At 40.2% G+C, this 17,729-nt stretch overlaps 3 protein-coding genes across 3 annotated transcripts; all 3 read left to right on the top strand.

Moving 5' to 3' along the window:
- The first annotated feature begins 83 nt into the window (after positions 1-83).
- On the top strand, positions 84-8,337 carry LOC129821475 (beta-crystallin B1-like). The gene is made up of 6 exons (XM_055879160.1): positions 84-98; positions 220-468; positions 531-805; positions 6,809-6,818; positions 7,109-7,351; positions 7,979-8,337. Exons 1-6 carry the CDS (start codon positions 84-86, stop codon positions 8,252-8,254), a joined length of 1,068 nt encoding a protein of 355 aa, XP_055735135.1. The 3' UTR covers positions 8,255-8,337.
- Positions 8,338-11,279: 2,942 nt separating this feature from the next.
- Positions 11,280-12,103, top strand: crygs4 (crystallin, gamma S4). Its single transcript, XM_055879159.1, has 3 exons — positions 11,280-11,288; positions 11,382-11,657; positions 11,822-12,103. The coding sequence occupies exons 1-3, from the start codon at positions 11,280-11,282 to the stop codon at positions 12,101-12,103; spliced, it is 567 nt and encodes a 188-aa protein (XP_055735134.1).
- Positions 12,104-14,747: 2,644 nt separating this feature from the next.
- On the top strand, positions 14,748-16,518 carry LOC129821529 (gamma-crystallin M2-like). Its single transcript, XM_055879200.1, has 3 exons — positions 14,748-14,765; positions 15,160-15,402; positions 16,255-16,518. Exons 1-3 carry the CDS (start codon positions 14,748-14,750, stop codon positions 16,516-16,518), a joined length of 525 nt encoding a protein of 174 aa, XP_055735175.1.
- The last annotated feature ends 1,211 nt before the right edge of the window (positions 16,519-17,729 follow it).

Raw genomic sequence — 17,729 nt, 5'->3', positions numbered from 1 at the left:
TATGCTGAGGACATCTAACAAGGTATAAAAGGGCAAGAGAGCCACTAGCATTTACAGTCAAGCTTAAAAAACCAACAGCCACCATGACCATGGGCAGGGTAGGTGGATTTTAAACTATTTTCTTAATCATTCTAACTAAATGAGTGCTTTACATATGTGTTCACTGTACCTTACTGCTGCAATAGGTGTTGTATCGCATTCTTACAACTTGTCATGCAGATCATCTTCTACAAGGACAAGAACTTCCAGGGTCCTTCCTATGAGACCAGCCAGGACTGCCCCGACATGTCCTCCTACCTGAGCAGGTGCAACTCCTGCAGGGTTGAGAGTGGCTGCTTCATGGTCTACGAGCGCCCCAACTTCATGGGTCACCAGATGCTGGTCAGAAGAGGAGAGTACCCTGACAACCAGCGCCTAATGGGCATGAGCCAGAATGACTGCATCAGATCCAGCCGTATGATCCCCATGGTAAGGAAAAGAGAGCATTTCTTCCTTTAAATTACAAATTGTTTTAAATTCTCCACCAACAGCACAGAGGCTCCTACAGAATGAAAATCTACGAGAAGGAGAACTTTGGAGGTCAGAACGTGGAGCTGATGGACGATTGTGACTCCATCCACGATCGTTACCGCATGTCCGATTGCCAGTCTGCCCAGGTCATGGATGGCCACTGGCTGATGTTTGAGCAGCCCCACTTCAGAGGCAGAATGATGTACATGAGGCCTGGAGAGTACAGGAGCTTTAGGGATATGGGCATGGGTGTCAAAGACATGAGGTTCATGAGCATGAGGCGCATCACTGACATGTGCTAAATCATCTGATTGTCAATAAAAACATTTTTTAAACGGTATCTACCAGTATGTCTTACTCATTACATACACCTTCGTCAGTCTGAAATATCACTTTCATGTTATAATATATTATATCATAAGACATACTATACAGTGTTGATCTGTGCAAATCAAAATGTCCTAAAAGCAGCCATTTGACGTCCAAGCACCATTGCCTTCAAATACTATGTTTTAAAAAAATATGCTGATAATAAAATATTAAACTGTAAACCTAAAGGTGCAATACAATCACTAGCTGTAGCTTATGCTAAAAGTATGTCTTACAAGTATCGTTAGATTTTATTGACAAGTAGATTTGTGTGTTCATTTGCATAGCAATGAAATGGCATTCCATGTTTATGGGTTATTGTTTCCAAGGGATGGCAGAGAGAATAGTAAGGTTCAAAGCACTGAACATTGCAGAACACCAAATTCAACTTTCTTATTTAAAAATAAGAAAAAAATAACTTTAAATGTATATACACCTATTTTGTAGGAGCTACAGCATTTGCATAGGTATTTTTCTCCTCTAAAGAGCTGTGCTCTCAGAAAATCGACTGCCCATAAGTAACTACTTTTCATGCTATTTGGTCACATGAGGGAGCAACAATAAACCTGTACATCTAAAACTCTTTACCTATTTGACGTGGAAGAAACGGATCTTAAAAGTTTTCTTTTGATCCAATGCTTATTCAAACAGTGATACATAATCTGAATGTGAATTAAATGTTATTTAAATGTTAATGCTAAGTCACTGTTATACTCCACTTTTTCATCATTTTTCATACTTTACAAAAATGCTACTTATTGACTACAGCTCAGCGTTCAACACCATAGTGCCCTCAAAGCTCATCACTAAGGTAAGGGCCCTGAGACTAAACACCTCCCTCTGCAACTGGATCTTGGACTTCCTGACGGACCACCCCCAGATGGTAAGGGTAGATAACAACACATCCTTCACGCTGATCCTCAACACGGGGGCCCCTCAGAGGTGCATGCTCAGTCCCCTCCTGTACTCCCTGTTCTCTCATGACTGCACAGCCAGGCACAACTCCAACACCATCATTAAGTTTGCTAATGACATAACAGTGCTACCTCTGATCACCGACAATGATGAGACTATAACGAGGAGGTCAGAGAACTGACCGTGTGGTGCAAGGAAAACAACCTCTCCCTCAACGTGATCAAGACAAAGGAGATGATTGTGGACTACAGGAAAAGGAGGACCGAACATGCCCCCATTCTCATCGACAGGGCTGTAGAGGAACAGGTTGAAAGCTTCAAGTTCCTTGGTGTCCACATCACCAACAAACTAACATGGTCCAAGCACATCAAGACAGTCGTGAAGAGGGCACGACAAAACCTACTCCCCCGGGGCCAAGCTTCCTACCATCCAGGACCTCAAGTGCAACTGCACTTGAAGAAACTTTCAAAGTTCTTGACATTTTCCTGATTGTCTTAAAGTTATGATGGACTGTCGTTTCTTGCTGCTTATTTGAGCTGTTCTTGCCATAATATGGACTTGGTCTTTTACCAAATAGGGCTATCTTCTGTATACCACCCCTACCTTGTCACAACACAAGTTATTGGCTCAAACGCATTAGGAATGGAAGAAATTCCACAAATGAACTTTTAACAAGGCACACCTGTTAATTGAAATGCATTCCAGGAGACTGCCTCATGAAGCTGGTTTAGAGAATGCCAGGAGTGTGCAAAGCTGTCATCAAGACAAAATAAAATAATGAAAAACCCTTAAATGAGTAGGTGTCCAAACTTTTGACTGGTACTGTCAAAGCCTTGTGGAACTAAATTTGCTACTCCGGTACCGCTTGCCATGCCGTAGCAGAGAGAACAGTCTATGACTAGGGTGGCTGGAGTCTTTAACAATTTTAAGGGAGTCTTTGACAATTTTTAGGGACTTCCTCTGACACCACCTATATATGCAAATTTCTGTTTGAAATTTCTGCCCTGGAAGATATTGTCCTCATAGAAGATTATCTGCAAGAGACCACACATCAAATGTTCAATTCCCCGTCTCAAGTCATTTGCTGAAGGTCTGTGAAGTTCTGTTAGTAATACACGAGGATAGTCACCCTACTATTAAGCAATAAGGAACTAGGAGGTGTGGTATATGGCCAATATACCACTGCTAAGGGATGTTCTTACACATGACGCAATGTGGAGTGCCTGGATACAGCCCTTATCCATGGTAAATCGGCCATATACCACAAACCCCGAGGTGCCTTATTGCTATCAAGAACTGTCTACCAAAGTAAATAGACCAGTAACATTTTTTGTTATACCCATGGAATAAGGTCTGATACACTACGGCTTTCAGACAATCGTCATTCATGGCTCAAACCACCCGGTTTATAATATGCAATAAACTATGATCTAAATATCCATCCTTACCTATCTTTATTCCATTTCAAGCTATCTCCTGTACTTTTCCATTAGCTGAATCCAAGATTGGGCTGTGTTAGAGGACTGACAGGCTGACCCAGAGCTGGCTGATATGCGCACACCTTGTTTGATGTTCTTTGTGGGATTCTGTCCAATGACCTGCGGCAGCCAGTGGGATTTATACTTTATACGCACCGTAATGGGTTTTGTTATTCACATTTTATGGAACCTGATGAATAAGTAGGTCTGCAATCACTGTCTTTCTTTTTTGCTATCACGACTCACAACGATGGAGTGCCCAAGGCGCTGAAGACCATCTGAAGACACAAGGAGGAAGCAGGAATGTAAAGAACAGAGTTGATTTCTTAAAGTAACTGTCCAGTGAAAATCTCACTTTTAAAAATTAATATTCTGTTAACTCATACCCAAATAATGTTGAATAATGACTCCTCCTATACTCGTATTTGTTGCAAAAGCATTTGTGGCAGGAGTCCCACCTCAAACTTGTATTTCAAACAGACCATTTAAAAAATGCTTGCTATTTCCTCATAGTGTATGATATCATACTCCTGAGGAGGATGAGCTGGGCAATTAGTGGTCTAAAGGAAGATGAGCTGGCCAATGGGCGGTCTACTTGCATGAATATTTTTTTTGACTGATATACTCCCACACCATTCTGTTGTTGGGGAACGCCCACAACATTCCAACACAGAAAAGCTGCATTTTAACATACTTAATCAATTAAAAAATTGGAAGTAAAACTATTCTGTAGGTCATATTTCATAGAAATCTGGAAACTGGACAGTTACCTTCATGTTTAGGAGTCTACCGTTTTTGAATGCTGTACAGACGCACAAAATTATGGTATTTATGAAATATTATGTAATAATCGGCTAATTTCGGGAAAGCGAGTTTAAACATTGAACCGTCAATATCACACTGAAGTTATTGCTCTCTTTTTCAAGAGAGAGACTTGTCTATAAAATACAATCGTCAGTCACATTTCCCACAATAAGTGACCCTAATATGTGGGAACTGTCATAATGCAAATCTCTGTTTAACTCCATTGTCTATGATTGTGTTGTCATGTGAGACTTTGTAAAAATAAAAATAAAAAGTATAGTTTCAAAACGTACAAAGCCAAGTGGTGGAATTGCCATTGGGCTGAAACAAACTCAGGATTGTGGGTTCAATCAAGGGCATGCTTCAAAGTACCAACAGTAGTTCAAGAGATTAAGGGGCTCAGCCTTTACAAAATTGTTTTTGTAAGTTAATGTATTGAAGGACATAGGCTTTAGCTCAGCAAGCTTATACACTCCTGTGATGGTCAGCAGACCCAGGTTTGAACCCAGATGGGTCTCTTTGTGAAGGAGGTTGAAGTGGATCGGAGGTGGTTCAATAAAGTACAGTCATTGATTTTTGCCTGAGACATAAAGACTTCACTAAGCTCCCTGAAGTAACACTGGCTTACAGGGGACCCACATGCAAAATCACAAGTATTAAATCAACACATAGTGTTAAATCAGGCCCTACACCCAAACAAGGGCACTGCGTTCATCCACCTCTGGCCTGCTCGCCTCCCTACCTCTGAGGAAGTACAGTTCCCGCTCAGCCCAGTCAAAACTGTTCGCTGCTCTGGCACCCCAATGGTGGAACAAACTCCCTCACGACGCCAGGTCAGCGGAGTCAATCACCACCTTCCGGAGGCACCTGAAACCCCACCTCTTTAAGGAATACCTAGGATAGGATAAAGTAATCCTTCTAACCCCCCCCTTAAAAGATTTAGATGCACTATTGTAAAGTGGCTGTTCCACTGGATATAAGGTGAATGCACCAATTTGTAAGTCGCTCTGGATAAGAGCGTCTGCTAAATGACTTAAATGTAAATGTAAATGTAAATGTAACACTCAAAAGTGTCTATATAGTGTCACACCACACAGAGTTAATGTTACTGTTTCTGTCACTGGCCAACAATATTGGTTGTAATCACTTTGCACTGGTGTTAAGTGTTAAAAATATATTTAATCATGGAAAGGAGGTAAAATAACCACTCAAATTCATAGACAGAGATATGGATGCAAGAAAACATGGTCCATGAGATTAGCAGGAAAGTTTTAAACATTTCGAGGCTATACATTGTTTGTTATTAAATACTAAAAGCTCTGACGAAGGCCTTTAGGCCGATAAGTAAAGCTTATTAAAGAGCAGTGTAACGGCTGTTGTCTTCCTCTTCTGACGAGGAGAAACGAGAAGGATCGGAGGACCAATATGCAGCGTGGTAAGTGTCCATAATGTTTATTTTAAGACATAAACTGAACACTACAAAAATACAAAACAATAAACGTGAAACGAACGAAACCGAAACAGTACCGTGTGGCGACAAACACTAACACAGAAACAAACCAAAAGTGAAACCCAGGCTACCTAAGTATGATTCTCAATCAGGGACAACGATTGACAGCTGCCTCTGATTGAGAACCATACCAGACCGAACTCAAAACCCCAAAATAGAAAAACACACATAGACTGCCCACCCCAACTCACGCCCTGACCATACTAAATAAAGACTAAACAAAGGAAATAAAGGTCAGAACGTGACAAGCATTGATATGAGCAAGAGCAGCGTGCAGGTTTCTTATTTTTTTTCCTTTTTATTTCTCTTGTTAACAAATACTAAAATTACAACAACAAAAAAAACAATGGCATAATACAGCTTTAGATTGAGGGTTAATATCTCTAATCTGTGGTTTCAGATTTGTTTGTTATAGAGTCACAAAAACCCTATAAGTCATCCAAGAACTCTCTACTCTGACTGCACATAGCCCACAGAGGAGTTCCATACACATTTTGTCATTCTTGAAATATCTCAATACTTGTTCCCGATCTGAATGAGACATAATTTGAAGGATTGAAGAAAGTAATTCATAGTGGTCACACTTGCAACCTGAGAAAATATCCTTGTTCTGGTTCAGAGTTTACGTTGTGTCAATCATTTAAGACAGCTTTCTTTACAATGCATTGCCATGCTCTTTCCTCTGTCTCTACAGTAAATTAAGAGCACACCAAAAGCCACAAGAGGATCCCATCAACGACTACTAAATTCTGACTCGATATTGACTATTGGGATGAAAGTTCAGTCATTATAGCTTCTACAACTACAGACTTGCTCGATGAGACAACACAGTTGCAAAACGAAACAGTTCCTGAACATGATGCTCAAGATAAAATAAAATCACAAAAAAAATGTATATTTAGATCGAACATTACTAGATGCCAATAGAAACCAATAAAGATTCCATGATAGCAGACTGCTTGAAAGCAATCCATATAATGCATTTAGGGGATAGGCTGGGAGAGTTGGCCTTTATAACTTTCACATCACAGTTCTGGCAATTCTTTGATGCGGAGCCATTGCATTGGTACAAAGGGAAATTAAACTTGAACAAACCATTTTGCTGATATGCAAAGCAGGCTAATTTGCTTAACAAAGGCTTTCCCTTGTCGGCACATTCTGCATTTCGATATAAACATCAGCAGTACTGCTGGTGAGTGGGAGGTGAGCAATAACAATAAAAAATGGGGAAGGTAAGAAGGAGTCTTTAGATTACATAGATAATATAATAGAATGTATGTAAAATGTGTATGAGAAACTTTGCTCGACAGAAAAAGTGCTTATACTTTTAGTTATGTTTATCTGCCTTGATTTGACTAATGACTTTGATTCGATTTTTTGTCACTTCTGTAACTTCAAGCAGCATTGTAGGTATTGCAGCTTGGCAGAGGAGCAATCATTACAGCCACATATTGGAAGAAGTACTGTATAAAAGGTATGGCTTGTATCTTACCAGGCTTTTCTGTCTCTATCTCTCTTCCAGATTGTATTCTTTGAGGATAAGAACTTCCAAGGTCGTAGTTATGAGTGCAGCAGCGACTGCCCAGACCTGCACTCCTTCTTCAGCCGCTGTAACTCTATCAGGGTGGAGAGCGGCTGCTGGGTTCTTTACGAGCGCCCCAACTATGCAGGCTACCAGTACATCCTGACCCCTGGGGAGTACCCTGACCACCAGCAGTGGATGGGCTTCAACGACAGCATCAGATCCTGTCGCTCTATCAAAAACGTAAGCCTACCTACCAAAAGTACAAACTGTAAGCCTAGTTTGAAGATGGGACTGACGAATCTGACGTTTATTTGTGTCAGTAGATAGATACTGACAACTTGAGGCAAGAAGTTCATAATCAGTGCTCAAAGTCCACAGGAAACTTACTTCTAGCATTCATTTAGCTTTTTGACAGATGTTTTCTCGATCTTAAATGTACACATATTACATCAGACAGACATCACTAACTAATTTGTATTTATTTTATGCTTGTATATTTGGGTTTTGGCAATTAGGATGTTAAAATGTGTCTGACCAGATTTGGATGCAGGGCAATGCCCAGCTTGAATGGAATGCCCCAGGGTGCACCAACCAGGCAATAATCAGTCAAAAGCCAACAGACAATAAGGATAGATAAAAGGCTCATGTTTTGGCAGCAGTTTGCCTCATGTCCAGGCCCATCTATATCAGTTGTTGAAGGAAACCAGGACAACAGCCAATAAACCAATTTAAAGAGGCATCCCAAATTTCTAATATCATTTTTTGCATACCAGATTAATGACAATTCAAATAATTAACATCATTACTTTAATATGATTAATTAAGGATACTGGCATTTATATATTTTCGGTTGTATTTATTTTGCAGGTCTATGGAAATTCCTACAAGATCAGATGCTATGACAGGCCAGATTTTGCTGGCCATATGGCAGAGTGGAGTGAGGACTGCCCGTCGGTCCACGAAGCATTCAAGTTCCGTGAGTTCCACTCTGCTGTGGTGACGGACGGTGCCTGGGCATTCTACGAGCTGCCCAACTACAGGGGGCGCCAGTACTTCCTGGAGCGCAAAGAGTACCATAGCTTCACGGACTGGGGCGCCACCTCCCCTGTCGTGGGCTCCTTCCGCAGGATTACAGAGTTCTAGAACCTTACAACCTCTAGAGTTCTAGAGCCCTACGACGAGCCCCCCTTTCCAAGAAACCTCTCTGCAGTGCCTTATGACACCCACCTCTGTGTGAGAGTTTTGCAGTCTAACAAATAAAGCTCTGTCTGATTCACACACACCCCATTGTCTTCATTAATTTGACACGGGAATCACCGGGCTGTAATCACAAGTACTGCATGTCAACACCAGTAGATCTACTCACACTGTTTTCTTTAGTCGTCTTTGCCACCATATCAACAACCCTAAAATAGAATGGAACACAATACAATCCTTTATTGCCTTCCAAGGAACAAAGTCTTTACACAATCCTATAGAAGATACCCATACGAATGAACACACAAACAGTTTGTAACGCGGTACAGTGTCACACAATACAATGCCAGTTAAACATGTACAGTATAAGGGGCAGTGTTACATTCCGTAAAGACAACCCTAGATGTCATCGCTCAACAGAAAAGGGAACTAACAAAGTAGTCACTTTGACAATCAAACTAAAACAGAAAGTGTTTCAGATGGGTTCTGAAAGAAACCACTGAATGTTGGCAAAGCAACTAGAAAGGGACATAAAAGACAACCCCTATGGATGCCCACTTGAATTTCCTCATAAAAGACAAAATAAAATAAAAGCTGTGATTCTTTCTGGGTAAGTCTCTAAGAGCTTTGCACACCTGGATTGTACAATATTTGCATATTATTATTTTTTAATTATTCAAACTCTGTCAAGTTGGTTGTTAATCATTCCTAGACAGACATTTTCAAGTCTTGCCATATATTTCAAGCCGTTTTAAGTCAAAACTGTAACTAGACCATTAGGAACATTCAATGTTGTCATGGTAACCCACTTCAGTGTCTATTTGGCATTGTGTTTTAAGTTCTTGTCCTGCTGTCTCCCAATGTCTGTTGGAAAGCAGACTGAACCAGATTTTCCTCTAGGATGTTGCCTGTGCTTAGCACTATTACGTTTATTTTTATCAACAACAAAAAACTCCCTAGTCCTTGCCAATGACAAGCACACCCATAACATGATTCAGCCCCCACCATGCTTGAAAATACGAAGAATGGTACTCAGTGATGTGTTGGATATACCCCAAACATAACACTTTGTATTCAGGAGATAGTTAATTTATTTGACACATTTTCTTTGCAGTTTTACTTTGTGCCTTATTGCAAACAGGATGCATGTACAGGCTTTCTTCTTTTCACTCTGTCAATTATGTTAGTATTGTGGAGTAACTACAATGTTGTTGATCCATCCTCAGTTTTCTCCTTTCACAGCCATTAAACTCTGTAACTGTTTTAAAGTCACCATTGGCCTCTTGGTTAAATACCTGAGTGGTTTCCTTTCTCTTAAGAAGGAACGTTAAGAAGGACGCCTCTATCTTTGTAGTGACTGGGTGTATAGATACACCATCCAAAGTGTAATTACTAACCTCACCATGCTCAAAGGGATATTCACTGTCCTTACTTTTACCCTTCTACCAATAGGTGACCTTTGCCAGGCATTGGAAAACCTTCCTGGTCTTGGTGGTTGAATCTGTGTTTGAAATTCACTGTTCGACTGAGGGACCTTACAGATAATTGTATGTGTGGGGTACAGAGATGAGGTAGTCATTCAAAAATCATGTTAAACACTATTATTGCACACAGAGTCCATGCAACTTATTATGTGACTTGATAAGCACATTTTTACTCCTGAGCTTATTTAGGCTTGTCATAACAGATGGGTTGAATACTTATTGACTGAAGACATTTCAGCTTTTCATTTGTAATTCATTTGTAATATATATATATACACACACACTTACATTATGGTGTATTGTGTGTAGGCCAGTGACACACAATCTCAATTGAATACATTTTGTAACACAACAAAGGGGTGATAAGCCTTTCGGAAGGCACTGTAGCTACAGTATATGGAATTGAACTGCGTTATTTCTCGATCTGTCTATATACATTTTGTGAATCAGAGCAAAAACAATTAGAACAAAAATGTGTCCTCTTCATTTGAGATAGCTACAATCAGAACCATAAAACTATGTTGACTTACAAAAGTTGTTAGAAATCTGTCTTGGAGTTGTGCTTAGTGGGCTGTGTGAAACTGAGCTAGGTATATGGATGACCTCTGCGGGTTTCATCAACAACGGCATGAAAGCTGGCATTGAAAGTTGGCATTGAAAGTGGTATGCTGATAATACAGGACGGCATTTGCATGAACTGTATGAACTGCATATAGAATCATATTTGGCCTTTTTAAGACTTTGCGTTTAAGACATGTGCTTCTGGGTTCTGTACGAGTGGCCTAGCAACTACTTCCTCACTTCCTCTATAAGGAAAGGTTGCGCATATCATAATGAATACATAGACAAGAGGGCATTTGTATTCCCATAAAGACAGAATTATGTATTTCATTCATTACAAAGTTATTACAATGTATCACTGCTGGACTTTAAAAATATGATTTTAACAACATATTAGAATGACACAATACAATAGTTTCAATCTTTTATTTTCATTTTGATGTGAAGATAAGGGATTATCTAGAATAAGGGATACTGCAACAGAGAAGTACAGTTGTAACATTTAGTTGTTTGTCCATTCGATACGGACAGCCTGTTAAGAGCTTGTGAAGTCCTGGCCTAAATGTATCATGACATGGATTTTCATGGGTTAAAACATACAGTGAGACTCATTCGATTTCCCATTAGATTTATTTGTTTAATGTTTATCTCAAGCTGCCCTTGGAACCCTGGATTGTTTTGGATCCCACATGAACTGACTGAAATTTGGCACGTTCTACCTGCTATTGTGTGTGGATCAGTGATTCAGTGCTTTAGAACAGTGCGTTGAGCCTAGATAAATATTTAAATAGCTGATTGAAATATCTGATTCACTTTGTGCTAACCATGTGCTTGGTGTTATTGTCTCTGCCATCTATAAAGAGTATACTTGCAGGCCCTGAGCTTTAGTGTCATTTACTGTGCCTGGTATTCTGAACTCTGAAGAGATGGAGAAGGTGAGTTGTGTTCCGGTGGAGATTCATATAATGAATGAGCACCTGTTCCATAGTTTCGTAGTTCTGTAATTTTTTGAACTATATGGAATTCAGAAATGTAACACGCTGTCTCTTCTCTTCCAACAGATTGTGTTTTATGAGGACAGGAACTTCCAGGGGCGGTCCTACGACTGCAAAGGAGACTCCGCTGACCTGCATGACTTTTTCGCTCGATGCAACTCTTGTCGGGTGGAGGGCAGCTGGTGGGTCCTCTATGAGCGCCCCAACTACATGGGTTACCAGTACATCATAGGCCCCGGGGAGTATGCAGACTACCAGCACTGGATGGGCTTCAACGACTGCATAAGATCCTGTCGGGTCATCAAAAAAGTAAGTCATGTAAACTAGGAGACCAACATTTTTTTTTTTATAGAGAAACATTATCATGGCCTTATTCAAGTTACTATCAGAACTTAGGTAGGCCCACACCTTTCAGAACTTTATAAACAGCCAATAATGACACATTATTCGATGTTTGATCAACTTTTTCCCAGACCACTGGCCCCTACAAGCTGAGGCTGTTCGAGAGGCCCAACTTCGATGGTCAGTCCCTGGAGGTGACTGAGAACCTGCCCTCTGTCCAGGAACGTTTCCACAGCCGCGAGATCCACTCCTGCAAGGTCCAGGAGGGTTCCTGGGTCTTCTTCGAGCACCCCAACTACCGCGGCCGCCAGTACCTGCTAGAGAGGGGGGAGTACCATCGCTACACCGAGTGGGGAGCTCTGCATGCCACCGTGGGCTCCATCCGTCGCATCATAGCCACTGGAGAGAGATGATTGTAGTCGCATGGTGTGATTCGAATAAAGTTTTCTGATGATAAACATGAGCTTGTTTCTGAGTATGATTGAGGTCACATGGAAGTTATAGAAGAGCATGGAACTTTTACATCAAAAGGCATATATTATAAACACAGTGGTCAATATCTTAGTAAATATAAATATATTTGTGTAATAACAGTTACTGTATACCATGAAAGGGGTATTTAAGGAATCCAAGAAGTAAAAACACAGAATGTTGCTCCGAGAATAAAGCCACAGTGTGTAAGTTTTCCAGTTATTTCAATGAATGAAATATCCTTGATTTGGAAGAATATGTAACACTTTACTGTAAGCACTTTATGTACTGTACATATTCATAAAGCCTTTATAACTACTACATAAGAAATGATCAAATCTGTCATAGGCCGTTATTAACAATATGAACAATGGCATAAGATGTTATGAAGCTATTTATAACTGCCTATGGTAAATCTGTTGTCACATGCTCTTCTATCAGCTGTAACAAGTGACTCAAGTATATCTGCAAAATACTTATTTTTACTTAGCCTAGTTGACTTGGATCTCTTGACCACGTATACAGGCACATCATTTAAACATCTTCCCAGCTTCCACTAAAAGAAGTAAACAGTTCATGCAAACAACGAGGTAGGCTAATAAATAATTATTCTCTGCCTAAAATATTGTCCTTGCCTTTGTGGGTTGTAGATTTTAGTTCTATAAAATAAGTGGGTAACTTCTGACAAGAAATTCATGCTAAATTCACCTGATGGCACACTCTCTGTTATAATTGACCGCTTTGACAATCAAGGGCTCTCTTCATAAAAAGACACTAGTTGTGTTGCCTATGGAATCCACAACATCCATTTAGGTATCCACATACTTTGCTTGAGAGAGTTTTAAATCCTGATAGAAATATGCAATACACATGGGTAGAAATTATTATTAAGTCCAAGCAAATACGAAGTTGGGCATAAATGGCTAACTAAGAAATTGGAGGATATATAAAACAATATACCACAAGTGCTGCATTAACCTTAATAGAACACACTTTTACTAGAAAACCCTTTACAAGTGTTAAATGATAAATAATGGTGGATCCCTGGTTGTGACCCCACTCTCCGAAGGTGTCTCGGGGGGAGTGGGATATGTAAAAAACACATTTCCATTTCACACCACACACTTGTACAGGTTACACACTTGTGTGAAACAGGACAAATATAAGCACCCCCTATTTGCATTGTGTGATTGTAATTTGGATGCTTGCCCAATGCTGAGCTTATACGTGGTCAGAGCCATGACCCCTTTTCTCAGGTGTGAAGGCATTTAGTGTTACTGACTTCAAGAACAGTGATCAGAAATTACAATCCATCTACTGTATCCGAGTTAAAATTTCTTCGGGATCGGTGTCCCTTCCACGGGACGGTTGAGTTAACGTAGGCTAATGCGATTAGCATGAGGTTGTAAGTAACAAGAACATTTCCCAGGACATAGACATATCTGACATTGGCAGAAAGCTTAAATTCTTGTTAATCTAACTGCACTGTCCAATTTACATTAGCTATTACAGTGAAGTAATACCATGCTATTGTTTGAGGAGAGTGCACAATTTTGAACATGAAAAGTTATTAATAAACAAATTAGGCACATTTGGGCAGTCTTGATACAACATTTTGAACAGAAATGCAATGGTTCATTGGATCAGTCTAAAACGTTTGACATACACTACTGCCATCTAGTGGCCAAAATCTAAATTGCACTGTGCTGGAATAATACATTATGGCCTTTCTCTTGCATTTCAAAGATGATGGTACAAAAAAAACAAAATAACGGTTGTTTTTTTCTTTGTATTATCTTTTACCAAATCTATTGTGTTATATTCTACTACATTCCTTTCACGTTTCCATCAACTTCAAAGTGTTTCCTTTCAAATGGTACCAAGAATATGCATATCCTTGCTTCAGGGCCTGAGCTACAGGCAGTTAGATTAGGGTGTGTCCTTTTAGGTGAAAATTAAAAAATAGGGGCTAATATTTAAGAGGCACTCCAATGTTAGCCAACTCCAACTCTAAATGTGGTAGATGAAGGGTGGGGCATTGGTGTTGGAATCTTGAGGTGTATTGAACTGTAAGGACATTCAAGACTTCATAAATACTGATCGGACGACTCTTTCTACAGTAAATGTGGTGGTGTGCTGTGTACAGTAGCCTAGATGGAGGGTGGGGCATGATGGGTGTTGGAAATGCACCTGCCAGTTCCATTGCAGATGTTAAAGCTTACAGAACAGAGCAGTTTGGCCAGAAGCCAACTTCATGGAGGCCATCGCACAACCAGCAGCCTGGAGAACAATTTAATTACATCAATAAATCAGTTTCTGGAATCAGGCATTGTAAGATCAAAAGGTCAACCTGTATACAATCACTGGCTAAACATTGTATAAAATGGGCAGACTTTTAAAACAATTGCTGCGTCAGCTCTTGTGCTGATATAAATGCTGAGGCTATTCAAATGACAATGATTCCCCTGGCATTGCATTTCAATGTCCCACATATATAAATCTGGCCCATGGCAGTGGCGATACCACTGTATGTGAAAGGAGGTATAAATATTGAGTTATCAAAAAAGTTAGAGATAAGCCCCAATCATGGACCGCATCGGAAAGGTAGGTCATTTAACAGTCATTTTCCTTTTCGCCCCATCTCTATATTTGCACCTAATTGGGTTACAAAAGTCCAGAAACTTTCCAAAAGTTACCTGTTTTTTCAGAAATCCTGGTTGGAGGATCCTCGGAATCAGGAGGGAATGAGCAGAGAAGGAATTTTCCAATTTGGAATCCTCCATCCAGGATTTCTGAATATTATGAACTTTGTGAAAGTTTCAGGAAATTTGCAACCACCTAATTTACCTTGCATACTCCCACCTACTTGCCTGGTCAAGCAAAGTGACCGCTGCGCTCACATTTAGTTTTACTTAAAGTTAAAGAAAATGTGGGCTACTGTGAGATCAGTCTGGTTTCACAAAGCTACTGACCCACCTCCCCTATTTTTAATCCACAGATTATCTTCTATGAGGACAAAAACTTCCAGGGTCGCCACTTTGAATGCTGTAGCGATTGCCCTGAGCTGAGTTCCCACTTTAGCCGCTGTAACTCCATCCGTGTGGAGAGTGGGAACTGGGTGTTGTACGAGAGGCCCAACTACCTGGGCACTCAGTACATTTTGACCAGCGGGGAGTACCCCGACTACCTGCGCTGGATGGGCTACAATGACAGCATCAGGTCCTGCCGCGTCATCCGCAACGTGAGTCCTATCAAGGAGGCCAAGGGTTTGGCTTGAAGATTGGGGGCCATGCCGTGCAGTATTAGTTTGGGTTAATGCTGATCGAGAATACAATTATCTTCTTTTTATTTCTCCCCATCTCTCTCTCTTTCTCTATACCTCTCTCTCTACCTCTCTCTCTACCTCTCTCTCATGTGTGTCATGTATACATACAGGTTGGCACACACAAACCTGCGTGTTACAACATATGTCCTGTGCAGCCTAAAGGCAGGCTACTGAGGAGACAGAAAAGAACACAAAAATAGTAGATAAGAAAAATGTTGCAGCCAAGCTGTCACAACTCAAAACCTAGAGCAGTGGAGGATGCTTGTTGGAGAAGGAGAGTCAAATGTCTTCCCACATATATTTTTCTGTGTTAAATTACTGCCACCGCTCAGGAGCCACGTCATGTGGGACCAAACGTTGCATATCTCCACCCAGCATTTTTCCCAATAGCTTTCCCAATAGCTCTTTCCACGGTCTCATCAATCATATTGTACAGCCATATGACGTTAATATGCTGTAGTGTATTCAATCAAAACCAGTGACCAGGTATTCGAAATAAGCAAAGAAAATATAACAAACATACTAATATGCAGGTGTATCTTTTTCAAGCTGTAGTTGAGTGTTAGACTAGTTGATTACATGAATCCTAATGTGCAATTTCACAGCACAAATCTGTAATCAGATATGCAATGCCTTAAAACAGTTCAAAGGTTATGAGCATTGGTATGCAAATATGAAACGATTACAATATATGTATACTGTGTACATGCATATCCTGAATACAAATCCTATTGGGTGTTCCACCCCTACCACCCACCCTCCCCCCAGACCTCTGGCAAGTTCAGGATCCGCCTCTATGAGCGTCCTGACTTTGCAGGTCAGATGATGGAGTTCAGCGAAGACAACCCGAACCTCCCCGAGCACTGGCGTCACCCCGAGGTGCACTCCTGCAATGTGATGGATGGCGCCTGGGTGTTCTACGAGCACCCCAATTACCGCGGCCACCAGCACCTACTGGAGAGGGGCGAGTACCGCCACTTCAATGACTGGAGGTCCAACGTGGGGTCCATTCGCCGCGTTCAGAACCTTTAGAGCTGCCTCACAACATGCCTGTTTATAATCATAACTGTTATTTGCACATTTATTAATAAAATGAAAAAGTTGTGCTCAAATGAGAGATGGCCCTTTCTGTTCTTTCATCTGACACCTGCATGTCCCCACCCCCAATGGTGCTTCTACACCTGCATTGCTTGCTGTTTGGAGTTTTAGGATGGTTTCTGTACAGCACTTTGTGACATCAGCTGACGTAAGAAGGGCTTTATAAATAGATTTGATTGATTGATGGTCTTCCTCACTGCTTTCACTACTACACCCAAGAATGGTCATTTAGAAAACAGCGCATTCTTTTACATGGAGATTTCAGAGGAAAAGTAAGGTTGACTAGACAAATGAACTTAACACCTGTGATATCACAAACTATCGTCAAACTCCGGGGTTATATTTTACTGTAAACTGAGACTCCTCTATACTGGTGGTTTCTAAAACAAGGGGTATATTTCATTAATTTAAATTACTTTAACGGTTAAAAAGTAGTCACTTCAATTAACTTCAGCCATGAAAAGTTTGGATGCCGCAACTATCAAGACTTATTGCAATCAGACTATCAAGACTTATTGCAATAAGACTATCAAGACTTATTGCAATCAGACTATCAAGACTTATTGCAATAAGACTATCAAGACTTATTGCAATCAGACTATCAAGACTTATTGCAATCAGACTATCAAGACTTATTGCAATCAGACTATCAAGACTTATTGCAATCAGACTATCAAGACTTATTGCAAAGTAAACTCCTTGCAGACGATAAAGACATACAGCAGACTATCAATACTTATTGCAGTCCAACAATACTTTTTGCAGATCATCAAGATTTAATGCAGACTAGCAATATTTGTTACAGACTATCAAGACTTATTGCAGACTACAAAAAATGTATCGTAGACTATCAAAACGTATTGTAGACTATAAAGACTTATTGCCAACAATCAGAATGAATCACAATCACTTTACATTCTAATTTGAATTATTGAACAGGTGCTGCATGCAATAGACAATGTACAAACAGAATACAGACAAAGTCAACATAGTCAACATACAGGATATACAATATAAATACAATAAACATAAAACATAAAACTCTGGAGTAAAAGTTGATTTACAGTGAGGATATACAGTACAGTTTACAGAGGGAATATATATATATATATATATATATATATATACATATATATATATATATA

The sequence above is a fragment of the Salvelinus fontinalis genome, chromosome 23 (genome assembly GCF_029448725.1).
Source record: "Salvelinus fontinalis isolate EN_2023a chromosome 23, ASM2944872v1, whole genome shotgun sequence".
NCBI lineage: Eukaryota > Metazoa > Chordata > Actinopteri > Salmoniformes > Salmonidae > Salvelinus > Salvelinus fontinalis.
The sequence above is the reverse complement of the archived record's forward strand: the minus strand, read 5'-3'. Positions and strand labels throughout refer to the sequence as shown.

Excerpts from the sequence above, each read along its gene's own strand:
- LOC129821475 (XM_055879160.1), top strand. Across the intron at positions 469-530 it reads CCAGCCGTATGATCCCCATG|CACAGAGGCTCCTACAGAAT; the intron begins GTAAGGAAAAGA and ends CTCCACCAACAG. Across the intron at positions 7,352-7,978 it reads CCTGTCGCTCTATCAAAAAC|GTCTATGGAAATTCCTACAA; the intron begins GTAAGCCTACCT and ends TTTATTTTGCAG.
- crygs4 (XM_055879159.1), top strand. Across the intron at positions 11,658-11,821 it reads CCTGTCGGGTCATCAAAAAA|ACCACTGGCCCCTACAAGCT; the intron begins GTAAGTCATGTA and ends ACTTTTTCCCAG.
- LOC129821529 (XM_055879200.1), top strand. Across the intron at positions 15,403-16,254 it reads CCTGCCGCGTCATCCGCAAC|ACCTCTGGCAAGTTCAGGAT; the intron begins GTGAGTCCTATC and ends CCCTCCCCCCAG.